Raw genomic sequence first — 21910 nt, forward strand, 5'->3', positions numbered from 1 at the left:
TCAACTGATACTTGTCCTCAGTCTGCGGGGACAGACACAGTGCTCAGTCACTCTGTCTCTGATGATAGATTCCAGTAACTTCCCCCTAAACTGACAGTGGCATACGTGAAGAATGACCAGTTGTGCAAGGTAAGGGAAAACCAGGGAGCTGTCAGAATCCCTGGAACTGTATCCAGTCAGTCACTGCCTTCAGGAGAGGAAGATAGGGATGGAGAGGGGGGTTGGGATGGGGTGGGGATCTGGAATAGGCTGGGGTATCTATCATAGAGATTTTCATTTGATCATAACATTTTTGGTCATTAAATGTCAGTCTGTTTTATAACTCTGAATGGCCCCTAGACCCAGAAAAAACACTTTTATTTCATTGCGTATATATATTTAAATTCAAAACCGAATGTTTTTCCTTCCAAGTACGGGTCATTTAAATTTGTTTTGAGATTAGGGCGCTTTTTGCCCTCTGATATCACATATCACCGAGATGCCGTCAAACCAGGAAGTTGTGCGAGTATATATGTAGTTTTTTTAAAAAACGAGCTGGGAACGCGATCTACTGCGGTATATTCGACCTTTCCGCTTCCTGTAGCAGCTGCTTCGTGATAAAAGTCAAGATTATTTATAACAAATCTTCTGCCGGGCCCGAAGAAAGAAGCCTGGTTTTAATCGGAGATCGAGCTATCGGAGCGGGACTGAGCAGAGGGTTGCGCCGGATACATTGTTGCCGCTGAGCCCTTGCACTTGATACATTGTTGCAGCAGCTGGATTGTCGATCCGATACATTGTCGCAGCAGCTGGATTGTCGATCCGATACATTGTCGCAGCAGCTGGATTGTCGATCCGATACATTGTCGCAGCAGCTGGATTGTCGATCCGATACATTGTCGCAGCAGCTGGATTGTCGATCCGATACATTGTTGCAGCTGTATTGTCGATCCGATACATTGTTGCAGCTGGATTGTCGATCCGATACATTGTTGCAGCTGGATTGTCGATCCGATACATTGTTGCAGCTGGATTGTCGATCCGATACATTGTCGCAGCAGCTGGATTGTCGATCCGATACATTGTTGCAGCTTTATTGTCGATCCGATACATTGTTGCAGCTGTATTGTCGATCCGATACATTGTTGCAGCTGGATTGTCGATCCGATACATTGTTGCAGCTGGATTGTCGATCCGATACATTGTTGCAGCTGGATTGTCGATCCGATACATTGTTGCAGCTGGATTGTCGGCCCGATAACTCGTTGCACGCAAAGCGGGACGGATGGCGAGTGAGACGGGCCCGAAGAGCACGGACGAGCCTGCTCCAGACGGATTGTGCGATGTGTGTGAGCCGGATGAAGCACGGCCCGCCCTCAAGGTCTGCGACGACTGTTCTCTCTCCTTCTGTCAGGTTCACGCCGGCGAGCACGACGCGAAACCGACCAGGCAGCAGCACCGGCTCCGGGACTACACGGCGGCGAGCAAAAGCCCCGCACCGCAGGAGCAAGAGGAGGCGGCCGGGCACCAGGACCCGGGCGAGGGAGATGGAAAGCAAGGGGAGAGGAAGAAATGTGTGGATCACAACCAGGAGATTACACTTTACTGCAAAGACGACGAGAAGATCATCTGCGTGCTGTGCGCTGTGGGCCCCCACAGTCAGCACCAGCTCATTACATTGGACGAAGCCTATCTCGCCGTGAGAGTAAGTTTCATGCAAGTCCAGGGGGTGGGTGGGTGACTAACCTGGAAGGGAAAGGTTGCTCCCTGTCTTTCCAGAGGCCTACATAGTTAAGATAGAATACATTAGACCCCTCCCCCGTGCATTTAGATACATACCCAGTTAAACCCACACTACTTCCTCTTCAAACCCTGTGGTACCATTGCGGGGGCCCTGCTGTTATTGGTTGTCCACCACTGCACATCCATCAAAAAAATCCCATCAAATCCTTTAAAAATCGCATCAAATCAGATTCACTTCTCTACCCCCCCCCCTCCCTCTAGACATCAGTGTTATCCATGAGCAACGCCATGGGATATCAACCAGCATTATACAGAATTGTGTTTTTTTTGAAGGACTTTAAACCAGACCCTGAAATTTAACACTTCTTAACAAAACATGTGAACAGATTACAGCACACTTCAGCCTCTGTTTTAGCTTGTGTGATACCTTGGGCACAATTTTAGCCCCCAAGTCCGGGTGGGTTGGGGGCGCTGGGGCAATGAAAATTGCGGATTTCAGGAGTGGGAATGAATCCCAGCTCCAACCTGCCGACTTCCGTGTTCGACCCAGACACATCTGGGGGTGCGCGCGCTTCAGGAAGCCAGAAATCCCGCTGGTAATTAAAGTTGGCAGGACGATATTTAAACCATCAATTAGGATACTTGAACTTGTTGAAGTGGTTAATTTTTTTGTGTATTGAGGCAGAGAGAGGATTTTAACTCTGCCTCAACATGTTTCCCGTGGCCTCTGAAACATGCCATGGAAACGGAGACAAGTTGCAGCCGGCAGCCATTTGGACATTTAAATCCCTGTTTGACAAATAGGGATAAAAGGTGAGTTTTTGCAGCAGGGCAAACAGTTCTCTCAGACAAACCTTTGTCTGGGAGTCCTTTGTGTTTAGACTCAGATTTCTTTGTTCACACTCACAATTCTAGTGTTCACACGTATTTACCTACTTTTTGGACCCCCTCAAACTGACAACATCAGGATGGGGCGCACAGTGATTGTATTCAGCGGTACATCTGAGGAGAAGGTGCATCAGCATCCACGGCAGGCACAGCGTGCAGTTCTGGGACTTGCAGCTCCACAAGATATGGGTACGGCACGTGGACCTGGAGAAGAGCAGAGAGGGGACCAACGGAGGGTCTGACGTCGCAGGAGGCACTACCCTCATGAGAGGGTCTACAGGCAGAGGCTGAGCTTCTTGGACCTCTCTGAGGAGCAGTGCTCAGAGTGAATCGCCAGGTGGTCGCAGACATTAGCAGGCTCCTTCATGCAGAGCTACTCCTGGCTGGGCCTGGTGGCAACTCATTGCCCGTGACAGTTAAAGTCTCCACTGCCCTCAATTTCTTCACCTCCGGATCCTTCCAGGGCGCCACCATTGACATCACCAGGGTCTCTATCGTCTGCACTTGGGTGTATACAACAGGTCACAGATGGCTAATTTACCAGGGCATTCGACTGCATCAACGTCTCCATCGACGACATCAGCCAGACTGAAAAGGCAGTGGGTTTCCAGCTGGCTTCCCATGGGTACAGGGCACAATTGATTGCACACACGTAGCAATCCGAGGACCTGCACTGAGGAGCCAGGACAGTTCATCAACAGAAATGGATAGCACTCCATCAATGCGCAGCTGGTTTGTGACCACTAGAAGAGATTTCTGCAGCTGTGTACCTGATTCCCTGGAAGCTGCCATGATTCCTTCATTCTGCGCGAATCCAACATCCTGGCCCTCTTCCATACACAAAACAGACTTAAGGGCTGGCTCCTTGGAATCAAGGAATACCCCTTGAAGACCTGACTCATGACACCTCTGAGAAACCCCACCAGCGAGGCACAGCATCAGTACAGTGACAGTCACATCAGCACCAGGTCTGTCATTGAACAAGCCATAGGACTGCTCAAGATGCATTTTCGGTGCCTGGATCAATTTGGGGGAGCCCTTCAATAGTCACCAGCAAGAGTGGGTAGCATTATAGTCATCTGTTGGGTCCTGCACAACATCGATCAACAGAGGGTTACAGGTGGATGAGGCCCATGCCCTCATGAAGCATCCACATCTACCATCAACATTGAGGAGGAGGAGGAGGAGGAGAAGGAGGACGATGGGCGACCCATCGGCAGAGCAGCGGCTCACCGGCTGCTCGTGATGCCAGGGAGTCACTCATATTTGATAGATTCTCATAAGGAGATCTGCAAAGTGAAGAGAGTCAAGTTCTCAGACCACCTGGAATGAGCACCACCAGCCCCACCACTCCGCACAAAACATTCCTACAACCACACATGCACCCACTGTAAACGCACCTACAGGGTGTCATCAAGGCTCGCCGTTCATGATGAAGCATATGACAGGGCGCTTTCACAAAAGGGACTCAAGAATAGACAAGATGTGGCACTAGAGGTGAGAATTATAAGATTTAATGTGCATTTAACAAAAACCAAATATAAATGAAAAGTATGACCATTTGTCAGACCCCCTTGTGCATACCCTTCGTGGTTACTAAACCTTAGCCTTTCTTTTCCTACTACTTCTACGTGGTGCATCCCCTGTGGCTGCAGCAGAGGTAGTGGCAGGTTGCTCATGTTCATGCCTTGACCGATTAGATGCTCTCGGCATCTGTGGCACCTTGGACCTTTTGTTGCTTTATTTTAATAGATTACTTCTCTCTCCCACAAAAGCCATTCATGCACTGGCCCTTTAAATACTCCAGCTGACAGCACATCATTCGGGTGAGCAGTCTGCCCACTGCGCAGCATGGGGGCACCAAACCCGGAAGCCGCATTGAGGGCCTTCAGTTAAGTTGCGATCACGTGGAGGAAGGTAGGAAATTTTTTTACGGGTTTCCCACGCGCCCATTGAGACCCCCCCCTCCCAACCCCCACACTGCTGACATCCCACCGCCATGATAAAATCATGCCCCTTGTATATAACCCACTGCAGCCTGTGGTTCCTGTGCATGACCCACTGCAGCCTGTGTGTTACCTTCTGTATGACACTCTGCAGCCTGCCTCAGCTCATCTGCTGCTGAAACTCTCATCCATGCCCTTTGTTACCTCCGGACTGGACTATTCCAATGCTCTCCTGACCAGCCTCCATCTTCCACCCTCCATAAATTTGAATTCATCCAAAACTCTGCTGCCTGTATCCTAACTCGCACCAAGTCTTGTTCTCCCATCACCCCTGTGCTCGCTGACCTACATTGGCTCCCAGTCCAGGCACGCCTTGATTTTAAAATTCTCATCCTTGTTTTCAAATCCCTCCATGGCCTCGTCCCTCCCTATCTCTGTAACCTTCTCCAGCCCTACAACCGTCCGAGATCTCTGCGCTCCTCCAATTCTTTTTAATCGCTCCACCATTGGCGGCCGTGCCTTCAGCTGCCTAGGGCCTAAGCTCTGGAGTTCCCTTCCTAAACCTCTCTGCCTCTCTACCTCTCTCCTCCTTTTAAGACGCTTCTTAAAATCTACCTCTTTGACCAAGCTCACCTGTCCTAATATCTCTTTGTGTGGCTCGGTGTCAAATTTTGTTTGATCGCTCCTCTGAAGCACCTTGGGACATTTTACTACATTAAAGGTGCTGTGTAAATGCAAGTTGTTGTTGGTGTGACCCTCTATATAACCCACTGCAGCCTGTGTGGTTACCTGCACATATCGCATTCCAGCCTATGTGTAATTTTGTACTTAAATTACCCGAGCTTGAGTGTTATCCTGTGCACAATGCATTCCAGCCTAAGTGTTATTCTGTATATACCACACTCAAGGCAGAGTGTTGCCACATAGAACGTATTTACAGCTTGTATGTTATCCTGTGCACAATGGATTCAGCCTGTGAATTACCACTCTGTGACATGGTGATGGTGGTCCAAAGTATTGGACCACCAGAGTGTCACTTTAATTAAGATGAACAGAATAGCTGATTTGGTGGTAAAGTTGTAATATTAATGATTCTTGCAATAATGACTAACAAAAGCATAGCACTGCTTAAAAAGACAGAGGTTTTGAGCTGCAGTAGAATCGCCAAACAATGTTTGGAATAAAAGAATATGTAATTTTGAACAGTACGGATTCACGCTCCTTCCCATCCATCCTCTGGCCTGTTTCACAGGATGCCGGTGGGAAGATCAAAATAGAATTTTTTTTTTGCTCCAAGGGGAGGCTTCGTCCTTATTGTTGAATTAGGGCCCTTCCCAGGGCCTGAGTTTACACAGTCCCATTTTGTACTTTGAAGGATAGCTGTAATAAACACGAGGGAGTGAGGTACTGAAAGAAATCTGGAGTAAGGCAAATAAAGTGGTGTTTTTGTGATAGCTCCTCTGCCAAATTCTTCTTCCAAACAGAGTGTGTCTAGATATTATTATGGAAGACAGTATTTATTATTGTGCGTGTGGTGGTGGTGGTGGTGGGAGGGGCGCGCGGAGAGAGGGATATGTCTGTATTCCTCTCGAGGTTACTCCTAGGTCTACCACCATGGCTGAAGCATAGAACTATGTGACTGCTCACGACAAGTTTCTGCCCTTGCCTTGATCTCATTTAAACTTTGCAAATGAGCTCCCTCGATGGTTCAGCAAGATTATCCGGTCAGTAGCTCAGCCATTCAAACGTGGAAGGTCCCATATTTGATCCCAGGCCTGCGCTGAGCAGCTCACCTCGGCCGGAGTAGTGGCAGGGGCACAGGATTTTGGTCTAGGCGCCTCTCGGATTAGGGAGGGGAAAATCGGCCAGGAGTCCTGCTCCTTCTCGCTGTCCAGTGCCCCCTGTTGGAAGGGCATGTGTGTGGATATTGGATGAGGACAGGATCAAGCTCAGGTGTGAAATCTCCATATTCACTGTGAAGAATCACATCAAATAATATCTAATAACGCCTTTGAAAAGCACAGTGAGGCCAATGCGAGCTGCTCAGATGGATGTTAATCCCAGTTTAACTCCCTTCCTAACAGCACTGTGGGAGAACCTTCACCACATGGACTGCAGCGGTTCAAGAAGGCGGCTCACCACCACCTTCTCAAGGGCAATTAGGGATGGGCAATAAATGCCAACAACGCCCACATCCCACGAATGAATAAAAAAAAAAGTTCTATTGAAATGCTTCCAGTATCAAGAGTCCTTTACATTTGATCTCAATGCCAGTCTCATTTGCGTGTTGCGGATTTTTCCCTCACCCCCATCTCCATTCGGACGGTTAGCAACAGTACGGAATCCAGGCCCCTGTGTTAGTTTCTCCCCTTTGCTATTAATTGCCCAGGAGATACTGGACTGTCCAATTTAGCAGTCTCTGACATGATCCTCAAAGCTGCAGCTTTGAGCACGGTGTCACAGGACATACCTGGGCAATTTTCCACATTGTCGGGTGGATGCCAGTGTTGTAGCTGTACTGGAACAGTTTGCTAGAGGCGCGGCTAGTTCTAGAGCACAAGTCTTCAGCATTACAGCTGGGATGTTGTCGGGGCCCATAGCCTTTGCTGTATCCAGTGCACTCAGCCATTTCTTGACATCACATGCAGTGAATTGAATTGGCTGAAGACTGGCTTCCGTGATGGTGGGGATATCGGGAGGAGGCCGAGATGGATCATTCACTCGGCACTTCTGGCTGAAGATGGTTGCAAACGCTTCAGCCTTGTCTTTTGCACTCACGTGCTGGACTCCGCCATCATTGAGGATGGGGATGTTTACAGAGCCTCCTCCTCCTGTTATTTGTTTAACTGTCCACCACCATTTACAACTTGATGTGGCAGGACTGCAGAGCTTTGATCTGATCCGTTGGTTGTGGAATCGCTTAGCTCTGTCTATAGCATGTTGCTTCCGCTGTTTAGCATTCATGTAGTCCTGTGTTGTAGCTTCACCAGGTTGGCACCTCATTTTTAGGTACGCCTGGTGCTGCTCCTGGCATGCTCTTCTACACTCCTCATTGAACCAGGGTTGATCCCCTGGCTTGTTGGTAATGGTAGAGTGAGGAATATGCCGGGCCATGAGGTTACAGATTGTGCTGGAATACAATTCTGCTGCTGCTGATGGCCCACAGCGCCTCATGGATGCCCAGTTTTGAGCTGCTAGATCTGTTCTGAATCTATCCCATTTAGCACGGTGGTATAGTGCCACACAACAGTCCTTGTGGAGAGCTGAGATTTAGGGTATGAGAATGGTCAGGACAGTAGTCTGCATTACCACCATCGATTGACTAATGGATCATTGCCCTTTTCAGTCCCTGCTGATGGTGAGATGTCAAATCACTGATAGCTTAGAATTACCAGCTGGGACTAAAAAAGGATACCGATCCTGTACAGAAAGCGAAACACTGCGGAGACCTGAAATAAAAACAGAAGATGCCTGAAACACTCAGCTGGTTAGGCAACATCTGTGGAGAGAGGACAATAGGGTTAACGTTTCAGGTCGATGACCTTTGGTCAGTTCCAATGACCTGAAACGCTCCCCCTACCTTCCTCTCTCCACCGATCCTGTATACTGAGTGTACCCCCTCCCCATTATTGTCCTTTTAATGGGGAGGGGGAGCCATGGCAACATCACACAGCAGCCAATGCTACAACACATTGCCTTTAAGATACAGTGTGTTTTTATTTATATTTTTTCTCACAACTTTCTGTGGGGTAAAAAAAAGTCTGTAGTGCCGGTCTCAGTCGCACGTCTATATGCAGATTGTGACAATGCATCTCTCAGTAAGTGCTTGTTAATTTATGCCGGGTATTAAAAGCTAAATAATAGCTCCTTTATACCGGGCAAGTAGAGTCTTGCACGTGTCTGCTTTTCTTGGGTCTGAGCCCATTAGCTGTGGGAGTTACTCTGGATTGTGAAGCACTCGCTATACTAGACAAGTGACAGAACAGTGGCAGTCGGCAGCCCTACTGAGTGAAGTCTAGAAGTCAGTGCTGCCGTATCTGAGGGAAGCATGCAGATTGAGACTGTTTCACTAGAAATCAAAATTCACAACAGGACAGACAGCATAGGCTAACATTTCAGTGTGACCCTTCACCTCCGCTTTAATTGCTTCTACTCAATCCAATCATGTGCAGAACTATCCCTGACAGTGTGGCCGAGACCAGGAACTCACCACAGCAAGAGTAAAGAGCCTGAGGCAGTCCCAGAGGGCTTTAAGTGTCGATGTGTCAACCCCTTTTTTTAATTGCCCCTCTGCACACGACAGCTGTGACCTGTATTTTAACGTCAGTTTGTTGAATGAAGAAGGACTCTGTACAATTTGCACCAGGCACGGTGGGGGTTGGGAGAGAGGAGCGGGGGAGGAGGAGGGGGGGGGGGGAGGGTCATTTTCACCTTCATTCCACCACCCGGGTGTTAAACTGACGGAGCAGATCGTGCACCCGTTATATAACCCACCCAATGTTCATTTCTAAAATGGAAACAAAACTCGGGCGGCCCACCTACAAAGCCGGTTTTACACCAGGGCGGCAAGTTGAAAATCTACCCTGTACTTTCACTAATAAAAAGAAAACAAGATTTCAAATGCTGGAAATCTGAGACAAAAATGCACTGCAGGCATCGGTAAAAAGACATCAATAATTTAGAGGTGCTCAAAATTATGGGTTTTTTTTTAAATAAGGAGGAACTATTTCCACTGGCAGGAGGGTCGGTAACCAGGGGACACAGGTTTAAGGTGATTTGAGAACCAGAGGGGAGGTGGGAATTTTTTTTTATGCAGCGAATTGTTATGATATGAAATGTACCGCCTGGAAGGGTGGTGGAAGCAGATTTAATCGTCCCTTTCAAAAGGGAATTGGATAAATACTTGAAAAGGAAAAATTTGTGGGGCTATGGGGAAAGAGTAGGGGAGTGAGACTAATTGGATAGCTCTTTCAAAGAGCCAGCACAGGCACGATGGGGCGAATGGTCTCCTTCCGCGCCATAAGATTCTGTGATTCTAATGCTTTGGATATGACCGTTTATCTGATTGCTGTCCCTGATCCCCTAAAGGAGCACTGGTTCAATTTTTTAAAAGTACATGGCAAACCTTTTGTTGTTTGGGTTGGAAGGGAAGCCATGTTTTATTGTCGTCATGACGGTGTCACTGGGAAAGTACAGAACGTGCATTTCAGTACGATTTATTACATCATAGAAGAATTGAAAAATCATTTACCAAATGCTTTTCATGAAGACGGTGTTCCCTTAAACCTGCGTTATTGAATAAACAGGATCTGCTCACAATTAGAACAAGAGGTGATGAGGCTAAATTATTAAAAATTAAACTTCATATGTATTTGGATAAATTGAGAATTAGCTGGGTGACTACAGGTTTAGACTGCATTGATGTATCTTCTGAACTGGGGAGAGTGAGTGAGAGAGAGACTGGGGAAAGGAGGGGAGCATGAAAAACTGGTGAGAGATTGGGACAAAGAGGAGGGAGAGGGAGAGCAAGAGAGAGATGGGGAAAGAGAAACAACATGGACAGGGAGCTGCCAGGAAGAGAGAAAGGCAAGAGCGTGAGGCTTACACCGGGTGCCAGCTGTCTGTCACGTGTGGCTTGATTGGTAGCACTCTCTCCTCCGAGTCAGAAGGTTGCGGGTTCAACTTCAGTGCGGCATCGAGGGAGTGCTGTACTGTTCTCTGGGTAAAACATTAAACCCAGGCTCTGTCTGCCTGTTCAGATGGATGTGAAAAATCCCATGGCACTATGCGAAGAAGTGCAGGAAGTTCTCCCAGTGCAGGAAGTTCTCCCAGTGTCTCTCAACCAACACCACCCAAAACAGATTAACTGCTCATTCATCTCATTGTTGCTGTGGGATATTTTTGTTCAAAACAGCTGCTATTGCCCACATAATAGTAGTGACTGTGCTTCAAAGTAACTAATTGTATGTTTGTGAGAGAGGTGATAAAGCACTGTATAAATGTTGCTCCCTTTATCTGAGCTGTTACATTATTGTTAATAGTAGAGGGTATGGATACTTCTAAACCTGCCAATTCGATTCAGCTTTATTTCAATCTCCTGATGTTTCAGAAATGATCCTTTTGTCAGGGTCTGTGTGAAAGTGCACTAATCAATGCTAATACTTTTGACTTAATTTACAAGATTGCCAACACTCTACTTTGTGAACCATTAATCAGTTTCGCACTGAATGTACCTGACTCACAGGGATAGAAGGGAGAGAGAAAAATGATCACAAGTGCTGACAAGACTGACTTTCCCGCTCCATGTGATTGAAGTTGGAGAGTCTTTTTACCGCTGTAACACCCTACACAGAAAGATGTGGCGCTAAATTACTCCGTGTAATGCCCGTTGTTTCGGCGCTACGCGGCCTCTCGAACATCCAAGATGGCGTCTTGGCTCCGCACGCACGTTTCCAGGTATAGGAGTTAGCGCATACGCAAATACTGAACGCCGGCAGTATGTAAAGTAGGGAGAAAATGCGTGCAATCAGTGTGCAACACTGATTTAAAGTGATGGACACCATTTTGGACCATAACGCTCAATTCAACGCACAGTTTTAACCACGTACACCTGAATGTGTCTTGGAGTGCCTGGGGGACCCCCCACCAGTGCAATTTAAAGGGACTATGCAGGTGTTGCAGGTTAGTTCCTGGATTATTGCATCTGGCTGCTGGCGGAATACAAAGTGTTTTTTTTTGAAGCTCCCTTTACTGAGAGTTGCTACAGTACACTTGAGAGTGGTTTCGCAGGCACTGCCTAACGGTTTGGAAAGTTACAACCTGGTTGAACAACATTCCTGGCAACCATGGGTGGTCTGCCAGAGCTCCTGCTGGGCATTGAGCATGACTGGCAGCATGCAGAGAGGACACGCACAGCAAGTCAAACTGCGAGGAGAGGGAGGTGTGGAGCAGTGGTGCAGTTGGTTGGATGTGCCACTTGACACTTGCATTCACTCACCTCCTAGTGGACTGTGCACGTCCCATTTAAAATGTGAACCTGCACCTTTGAGAGGTGCAGGCTGCCGATGGTGTGTGCTGAGCAGTCCCCATTTCCTGCTTCCTCATTCTCCGTGCAGCCTCTCAGCAGCGCGGGTAATGCTGGCTGCACGGAGATATCATGGTAAGTAGCAGGCAGCTCGAAATTCACGTGCTGCCTACGTAGGGGCCATTGGGCGTGGGGTAATAGCTCATCAGGCTACTCGTGCCCAAAAATGGGCCCTATTGAATATTTTCTTTCCCTGTGGTGTTTTATCATAAAAGGGGGAGGATTTCCTGTGCTGTTTGGGATAATAGAATCGGAAACCTGTTTACAAAGGACAAATCTGTGATTCTCTAGCATACAGAGTCTCTTGTGTATGGTGACATTGTGATGTCCCACATTGCTAGCTTCTACCATTCTCTTTTCCTGTCCAAACAATCTTCCCTTAATCCCAAGAGGAAATGATCCAGGAATGAAATCATCTCTTTAGCTTCTGCAAACAAATATATAAAATAAAAACTCTTCCCAGCTTTCCAAAAAAACCTGTTACTTACCATGAACCCAGCACCTGCCTCTTTGTGACAGTAGTTAGACTAGCTGACTTGACATTTCCCTGTTATAGTCCCCTCTTCATTTTATTCAGCTCCATCTAGGGAATTATTTATCATACTTACCACTTCAGACATCAACATAAAACCAACTATTTTAAATCCATCGCAATATCCTTCTCATAGAACATACAGGGTTTGTACACCTGAATATGAATGGCATTGGGATATCCCTAGCACCTCGTACCTGTGGAATAAAAAGCTAGCCGAAATGCTACAGAGTCTTTGCAGCTCTTTGTAATCTCTCCTTTCCTCTTTCTTAGAATCGACCTCCTGTTGACCTGAAGGCTGCCATGCTGGAGATGGTGGATCGTTTGAAGATGAAAAGTTCTGACCCCAATGTAAGTGCCTCTCAGTGTCATAACTCCATTCTCCCTTCACAGATACCTTCTCACAGTCGAGACAACAGGAGGTCTTTGTCTCTTTTAGGTATTTTATTGTAGCGTTATTGTAGAATTCAAGTTTGAATTTACCAATGGAGCTTGCATTTCTCTGTTAAATTGATGGCACTCTTGCCTCTGAATGGAAAGTCATGGGTTCAACTCCCATTTCAGGACTTGAACACTTAATCCTTGCTGACGTCTCTGTAGTACTGAGGGATGCTAAATTGTTGGAGGTCCCATTCTTCGGATAACATGTTAGGTGTTCAGGTGGACATCCCATAGCACTATTCAAAGAAAATCGAGTTCTCCTGATGTCCTGGCCAATATTCCTCCCTCAGTCAACACTGCAAAAAACAGTTTAACTGAACATCTATCTCATTGCTGTTTGTGGGATCTGTGGCTATGTATAAAATTGTTGCCACATTTGCCTACATAACATTCTCTGTATTTCAAAGTAATTAAGAACATAAAAACATAAGAAATTGGAGCAGGAGTAGGCCATAAGGCCCCTCGAGCCTGCTCTACCATTCAATCAGATCATGGCTGATTTTTTACCTCAACTCCACTTTCCCACCTTATCCCCATATCCTTTGATTCATTTAGCATCCAAAAATCTATTGATCTCAATCTTGAATATACTCAACGACTGAGCATCCACAGCCCTCTGGGGTAGAGAATTCCAAAGATTCACAACCCTCTGAGTGAAGAAATTTTTCCTCATCTCAGTCCTAAATGGCCAACCCCTTATCTTAAGACTATGACCCCTGGTTCTAGACTCTCCAGCCAGGGAAACAGCCTCTCAGCATCTATCCTACCAAGCCCTCTAAGAATTTTATACATTTCAATGAGATCACCTCTCATTCTTCTAAACTCCAGAGAATATGGGCCCAGTCTACTCAATCTTTCCTCCTAGGACAACCCTCTCATCCCAACCCAGGGATCAATCAAGTGAACCTTTGTTGCACCCCCTCTAAGGCAAGAATATCCTTCCTTGGGTAAGGAGACCATAACTGTACACAGTACTCCAGGTGTGGTCTCACCAGAGCCCTATATAATTGCAGCAATTGTATGTGAGGCACTTTGAGATGTTCTTAAAATATGTGTGTGTATATACATACATACATACATACATACACACACATCTTTCAAGTGTGTTCTTTATTTAGTGGTTACAAGGTTGGTTGAGGGATAAATATTGAGGGAGGTTTTTTAGTCCACCTTCGAGTTTTCATCTAGAAAACAGTTTGTACACTATCCCTCCATCACAATATCCCACTAAGGTGTCAGCCTTGGATCAGTTGGTAGCACTGTTGCCTCTAATCAGAAGATTGTGGGTTCTAGCCCAACCCCAGAGAATTGAACATATAATCTAGGCTATTGTAAACAATTTTACAACACCAAGTTATAGTCCAGCAATTTTATTTTAAATTCACAAGCTTTCGGAGGCTTCCTCCTTCGTCAGGTGAACGATGTGAAATTTATTTATTTATTTTTTTTCACATCGTTCACCTGAGGAAGGAGGAAGCCTCTGAAAGCTTGTGAATTTAACATAAAATTGCTGGACTATAACTTGGTGTTGTAAAATTGTTTACAATTGTCAACCCCAGTCCATCACCGGCATCTCCACATCATATAATCTAGGCTGACAGTTCTGAGGGTGTGCTGTACTGTTGGAGGTATCTTTTGGATGAGATGTTAAACCGAGGCTCCGTCTGCCCTCTCAGGTGGACATAAAAGATCCCATGACATTACTCAAAGTGGAGTAGGGGAGCCCGGTGTCCTGGCCAATATTTATCCCTCAACCAACATCACTAAAACAGATTATCTGCTCATTATCACATTGCTGTTTGTGGGACCTTGCTGTATGCAAATTGGCTGCCACGTTTCTTACACTACAACAGTGACTACACTTCAAAAGTATTTCATTGACTGTGAAGTGCTTTGGGACGTCCTGTGGTCATGAAAGGAGCTATACAAATGCAAGTCTTTCTTTTACTGACACACACAGGGTGGTGTAGGAGTAGTGACTAACAGCAGTGGATGGGCTGTGCCACACAGAAGATGCAAAACCAAGGTCCCATCTAGTTGGCAAAAATTCCCCACCATTAATCTCAAAGTATAGGGGGTAACCATGGTGACTTGGCCAATGTTTCCTCACCAACAAAACCTTCCCAATCACTGGATTCTGACTGTGTCTCCTGTGTAAATGAGACTACAGCTCTCACTGGGCTTAATGTGCAGCAAGTGATAGCTCAATGTGTAACTGAACCACACAGACCAAAAGTGCCAGGTTGGAATCCGGCACTGTGCTGAGTTAGCTGATCCCAGCCAGGTTGGTGGCAAGAGCGTTACAATTGGTCTCAGTGACCCTGGGCTAGGGAAGAGAAAATTAACCAGGATTCCCTCTGCTGGCCACTAGCCAGTGACCCTTACTAGAAAGTGCATCTATGTGGACTGAGCCTGGCTATGATGCCTCCCCCAATTGAGTAGCCTGCTGAACTCAATGTCTAGGCTCACGCATGGGAGTGGAATCACACCCCAGCAGAAGCCAATGCCTTTATTACAACAGTGACTACACTTCAAAAGTACTTTATTGGCTGTGAAGCACTTTGGGACATCCTGAGGTTGTGAAAGACGCTTTATAAAAGCAAATTCGTTCTTTTTTTTCAGGAGGGGAGAAAAGGGCAGAGCCCACCTGGTTCAGCAAGTTTATCCAATGAGTAGCTGAATCTTACAGACCAGGAAAGTCCCAGGTTTGATTCTTGGCCTGTGCTGAATTTCCTGACAGTCAGACCTGGGATAGTGATAGTGGTTCCACTGCCGGGCCCAGTGCCTCTAGGGAAGGAAACATTCCTTCCTTAGTTGCGGTTTCCGTTCCTGTGGGGATGTCTGGTGAGGACAGGGTCAGGCTCGGCTGTGAATAAGCCTGCTGGTGCTCACCGTCAAGGCTCAAACATGAATAACAGCTACTCGGACGAGGCACTGGGGGAAAAGAAGGGCGTGCCAGAATTTTGGTATGAAGCTGAGCTCAGGATACTGGGCTTTGATCAGGATCCAGTCAGTTGTTACGGGTTTTTTGTGCTTCTAGCGTGGAGATTAATTTTGATGAGGTAAGTAACCCCAAATTAACATTTTAAATTGTTTTTTAAAAAATCAGTTTGCTTTTCAACTTCTCCTATTGCCCATATTCCGTAACACACTCTGGAGTCAGTAATGCTGCATTCGCTGTCCTAGCAGTATCCAGCACGCTGCCGTTGTGATGTCACTTCCTGCGGCCTGTGCCCACAGTGGCTTCACGATCTATAATTTCTCACTGGTGATAAAGCAATGTAGAAAATGCCTCCATTATACCAGAAACTTCAATTAAGTCAGATTACAAGCCACACAACCTAGAAATCTTTTTTTTTAATTTCTGTGCTTGTCGAATTCTGGCATATCAGCACTGAGGAAAGGAGCTCCTTCCATGTTTTCCATCCAGTATCAGTATCAAGCACTTCTAAGTCAGGTATAGCACAGGTTAGAGGCAGGGCCAAGCCCCCTCGACACTGCCCCATCAAATATCCCATGTCGGGTAGAGCGCAGGTTAGAGGCAGGGCCAAGCCCCCTCGACACTGCCCCATCAAATATCCCATGTCGGGTATAGCACAGGTTAGAGGCAGGGCCAAGCCCCCTCGACACTGCCCCATCAAATATCCCATGTCGGGTATAGCGCAGGTTAGAGGCAGGGCCAAGCCCCCTCGACACTGCCCCATCAAATATCCCATGTCGGGTATAGCACAGGTTAGAGGCAGGGCCAAGCCCCCTCGACACTGCCCCATCAAATATCCCATGTCGGGTATAGCACAGGTTAGAGGCAGGGCCAAGCCCCCTCGACACTGCCCCATCAAATATCCCATGTCGGGTATAGCGCAGGTTAGAGGCAGGGCCAAGCCCCCTCGACACTGCCCCATCAAATATCCCATGTCGGGTATAGCACAGGTTAGAGGCAGGGCCAAGCCCCCTCGACACTGCCCCATCAAATTAGTTATTGCACAGCCAGATCTAAGGTAAAGCTCACTACACTCTCCCGACAACATGCCTTAACCCCAATCATCCCCCTCCCATCACTGCAACACTCATATTTCTCACGCCAGCCACCTAGTGGTTGTGCGGCTGATGTTGTCGTGGTCGTGCTGAAGCTGGAGCAGTTTTGTGCCGCGGCTCCATGCTTTGCAGGAATGGGGTTGAAACCGTCTAAATTCACGGCCTCCATTCCATCAGCCTGGGTCATGACTGGAACTCTGGCCCGAGAGCCGATAAAAGCTGTATTATTATCACAGGCAGTGCCATGCAGTCTTTTGGTCTATTTAAAAAAAGAAAACTGGGGGTAGAGCACTGTTCCTGTATTGTTTAGTGGTTTGAAGTGCGTTATCTTTCAGGAAGTATTGGGTCAGTGCCCCCGTTGTCGCACTGACAGTGTCGGCAGTATGTTGCTTCGTACTGGCAGAAAGCACTTGAAATTCCAACCCGTCTTCGTTCAGTCTTGCCTCGTCAGCAATGGGCCCCTCGCGTGGCTGACTGCATCTGTATCGATTTATTTAATTCAACCCCCCCCCCCCCCAACCCCCTTTTCAGGCTTCACTTGGACGCCTCTTGCCCTTGACACAGTTGCGTTGGACAGCAGTAAGGAACTTGGAGGCGAGTAAGGCCTTTGTATAATTGGGTCATCCGCAGGCTACTGTCTGATTAACAGAAAGCACTACATGGCTTTCAATTAAAGCTTTTCTTCCTCGAGCTGTCAGCCCTGACAGCCTCTCATGGTTCGCTGCTTTCTTGGTGCTCTGCTCACAAAGTCATTGAGACTCCTTTCCATTCATAAAATCCATTGTCTGCGGTATATATATTTGTAAAGTTTTCTATCAAAGCCTTTCTTTTTTTTTTAAACAAAAGGCATTTATTTATAAATATCCAGGCGCAGTTTCAAAATCGGAAAATGGAAGAAACTTGTTGCCCCTGAAAATCCTTGGATTATAATGAAACCTCTGAGGATAATTAATGAGGTTTCTCAGATGATGTAAGAATATTTATTGTACAGATAGCAACGTCCCTGTAGTCGGTCAACCTCAGAAGGGAATGAGGGTCAGGGATGGGAATGACCCGCTCATCGTGAACCCCCGCAGTTCTGTATTTGCATTTGGAATGTGCGCCCACTGACTACATTGATCCCACAAATGCCACTTTCTAACAACCAGATGCCAAGCTACAGAAGCCTTTTAACCTACTGCAACACTGCCTGATATCTCACACTCCTCATTCACTGTAACATTGGGCCAGATTTTGCTGTAGCACGGCATCTAACGGCACCTGCTGTTAGTTAGACCTGCCCCCGCACCCTTCAGCTCAAAACATTTTTGCCCACTAACTTGCTGAAAGTGCGAGCTGATAACGTCGCAGCGAGGGAAACGGGGCATCTGGGACCTGAGTGAAGAGGGCAACCAACAGGGTATCTCTTTAGCCAATCAAATTGAAGGATTGAAAAATAAACAGCGGACAGACTGAGAAGGAAGTGTAAATTAGAGTGGGTGAAATAAAAACTTTTAAAAACTAATTATCGGCAGATCGTCAGAGCGGATAAACAACGAGGTAAGAAAACCAAGGGAAGGAGCTGATTGGTTGGTAGCTGGTGAGTGTTCTTTTTCTGGTGAGTACATTTTTTTAATGGCTTAGTTTATTTTTGTTAAGTTCAGTTAATAATCTAATGAATAGAGTCACGGCAGGGCAGCTCAGACCCGTTGAATGCACGGCCTGTGCCATGTGGGAACTCCAGGATGTGTCCCATGCCCTGGACAACCACAGGTGCAGGAAGTGTCGTCAGCTGGAGGAGCTCGAGCTCCAGGTTTCGGAGCTTGAGCAGCAGCTGGAGTCACTACAGTGTATCCACAAGGCTGAGAGTTACGAGGATAGCACGGTTCAGGAGGTGGTCACCCTGCAGCTTAAGAGAGTGCAGGCAGAGAGGGACTGGGTGACCACCAGACAGACAAGGAGGACCAGGCAGGTAGTGCAGGAGTCCCCTGAGTGCATCTTGCTCTCTAACCAGTATTCAGTTCTGGGTACTGGTGGGGGAGAGGGTTCCTCTGGGGAGTGCAGCCAGAACCAAGTCCACAGCACCATGGGTGGCTCAGCTGTACAGCAGGGAGGAGAGGGGTTAGGAGAGCAATAGTGATAGGGGATTCTATAGTTCGGGGAACAGGCAGGCGTTTCTGCAGACACAGACGTGATTCCAGGACGATACGTTGCCTCCGTGGTGCCAGGGTCAAGGATGTCACTGAATGGCTGCAGAACATTCTAGAGGGGGAGGGTGAACAGCCAGAGGTCGTGGTCCATTTCGGTACCAACGACATAGGTAGAAAGAGGGATGAGGTCCTGCAGGCAGATTTAAAGCAGTTAGGAAAGAGATTAATAAGCAGGACCTCAAAGGTAGTAATCTCCAGATTACTCCCGGTGCCACATGCTAGTGAGTACAGAAATAGGAGGATAGAGCAGATAAATGTGTGGCTGGAGAGATGGTGCAGGAGGGAGGGCTTTAGATTCCTGGGGCATTGGGACCGATTCTGGGGAAGGTGGGACCTGTACAAGCTGGTCGGGTTGCACCTCAACAGAGCTGGGACCAATGTCCTCGCGGGGAGGTTCGTTAATACTGTGAGGTGGGGGGGTTTAAACTAATTTGGTGGGGGGATGGGCACTAGGATGTAGCATTGAAAAGGAAAAACAAGGTGCACAAAGGATCGGGGGAGAAAGATAGCACGAGAGCAAGAAATAGTACAGTATTAGGTGGGATCAGACTAAGAGAGAATACAAGAGGGTCTAAGATTGGTTTACAGTCCATGTGTGTAAACGCACGAAACGTGGTAAACAACGTCGGTGAGCTGCAGGCGCAAATAGCCACATGGGAATATGATGTAGTGGCGATAAGAGACCTGGCTCAAACATACAGGATTGGGTACTAAATATTCCAGGATACAAGGTGTTTGGGAAAGAAAGGAGAGGGGTTGGCAGTATTGATTAAGGAGAATATTGCCGTGCTGGAGAGAGAGGATGTCCTGGAGGCGTCAAGGACAGAATCTATTAGTTAGAGTTTTTTAAATAGACCAAAAGACTGCATGGCACTGCCTGTGATAATAATACAGCTTTTATCGGCTCTCGGGCCAGAGTTCCAGTCATGACCCAGGCTGATGGAATGGAGGCCGTGAATTTAGACGGTTTCAACCCCATTCCTGCAAAGCATGGAGCCGCGGCACAAAACTGCTCCAGCTTCAGCACGACCACGACAACATCAGCCGCACAACCACTAGGTGGTTAGAGTTAAGAAACAATAGAGGTGCCATTACACTACTGGGTGTATTCTATAGGCCACCAACTAGTGGGAAGGATATAGAGGAGCAAATTTGCAGGGAAATTACAGAGAGTTGCAAAAGCCATAGAGTAGTGATAACGGGGGACTTCAACTATCCTAATATAGATTGGGATAGTAATAGTGTAAAGGGCAAAGAGAGGGAGGAATTTTTGAAGTGTGTTCAGGATAACTTTCTTGACCAGTACGTTTCCAGCCCAATGAGGAAGGAGGCATTGCTGGACTTGGTTCTAGGGAATGAGACGGGCCAAGTGGAGCAAGTGTCAGTGGAGGAGCATTTAGGGAGCAGCGATCATAGTATCATAAGGTTTAGAATAGCTATGGAAAAGGACATGGACCCACTCTAAAGTAAAAATACTCAATTGGAGGAGGACCATTTTCAGTGGGATGAGACTAGATCTGGCCCGGGTAAATTGGAATCATAGATTGTCAGGCAGAACTGTAATTGAACAGTGGGCGGCCTTTAAAGAGGAAGTGGTTCGTGTACAGTCTCGGTACATTCCCACGAGGGAGAAAGGGAGGGCAACTAAAGCCAGAGCTCCCTGGATGACAAAAGAGATACTGAGTAAGATGAAGTGGAAAAAAGGGGCATGTGACAGATGTCAGGTTGATAATATAAGTGAGAACCAGAAAGAATATAGAAAGTTCAGAGGAGAAGTAAAAAAGGAAATAAGAGGGGCAAAGAGAGAGTATGAGAACAGACTGGCAGCTAACATAAAAGGGAATCCAAAGGTCTTCTACAGGCATATAAATAGTAAATGGGTAGTAAGACGATGGGTGGGGCCGATTAGGGACCATAAAGGAGATCTACTCATGGAGGCTGAGGGCATGGCCGAGGTACTAAATTAGTACTTTGCATCTGTCTTTACCAAGGAAGAAGATGCTGCCAGAGTCTCAGTAAAGGAAGATGTAGTTGAGGTACTGGATGGGCTAAAAATTGATAAAGAGGAGGTACTACAAAGGCTAGCTGTACTTAAAATAGATAAATCACCCAGTCCGGATGGGATGCATCCTCGGTTGCTAAGGGAAGTAAGGGTGGAAGTTGCAGAGGTGCTGGCCATAATCTTCCAGACATCCGTAGATACGGGGGGTGGTGCCAAAGGACTGGAGAATTGCAAATGTTACACTCTTGTTCAAAAAAGGGTGTAAGGATAAACCCAACAATTACAGGCCAGTCAGTTTAACCTCGGTGGTGGGGAAACTTTTAAAAATGATAATCCGGGACAGAATTAGCAGTCACTTGGACGATGGTGGATTGATTAAGGAAAGCCAGCACGGATTTATTAAAGGCAAATCATGTTTAACTAACCTGATAGAGTTTTTTGATGAGGTAACAGAGAGGGTAGATGAGGGCAATGCAGTTGATGTGTATATGGACTTTCAAAAGGCGTTTGATAAAGTGCCACATGATAGGCTTGTCATCAAGATTGAAGCCCATGGAATAAAGGAGGCAGTAGCACATGGATACAGAATTGGCTGAGTGACAGGAAACAGAGAGTAGTGGTGAACGGTTGTTTTTTGGACTGGAGGGAGGTGTACAGTGGTGTCCCCCAGGGGTCGGTGCTGGGACCTTTTCTTTTCTAGATATATATTAATGACTTGGACTTGGGTGTACAGGGCACAATTTCAAAATTTGCAGATGATACAGAACTTGGAAGGATAGTAAACAAGTGAGGAGGATAGTGATAGACTTCAAGAGGATATAGACAGGTTGGTGGCATTGGCGGACATGTGGTAGATGAAATTTAACACAGAAAAATGCGAAGTGATACATTTCAGTAGGAAGAGCGAGGAGCGGCAATATAAACTAAAGGGCACAATTCTGAAAGGGGTACATGAACAGAGCGATCTGGGGGTATATGTGCACAAATCGTTGAAAGTGGCAGGGCAGGTTGAGAAAGCGATTAAAAAAGCATACGGGATCCTGGGCTTTATAAATAGAGGCATAGTAAGGA

The 21910-nt window shown here is 46.9% G+C and overlaps 1 protein-coding gene across 1 annotated transcript in view; it reads left to right on the forward strand.

The window, feature by feature from the left end:
* Positions 1-489: 489 nt before the first annotated feature.
* The window catches only part of trim44 (tripartite motif containing 44), a 112109-nt gene continuing 90688 nt past the window's right edge, over positions 490-21910 (forward strand). The window contains exons 1-2 of the mRNA XM_067993637.1: positions 490-1684; positions 12446-12523. Coding sequence (XP_067849738.1) covers positions 1265-1684; positions 12446-12523 — 498 coding nt within the window. The 5' untranslated portion in view covers positions 490-1264. The remainder of the gene's footprint in view (positions 1685-12445; positions 12524-21910) is intronic.

The sequence above is a fragment of the Heptranchias perlo genome, chromosome 12 (assembly GCF_035084215.1).
Source record: "Heptranchias perlo isolate sHepPer1 chromosome 12, sHepPer1.hap1, whole genome shotgun sequence".
NCBI lineage: Eukaryota > Metazoa > Chordata > Chondrichthyes > Hexanchiformes > Hexanchidae > Heptranchias > Heptranchias perlo.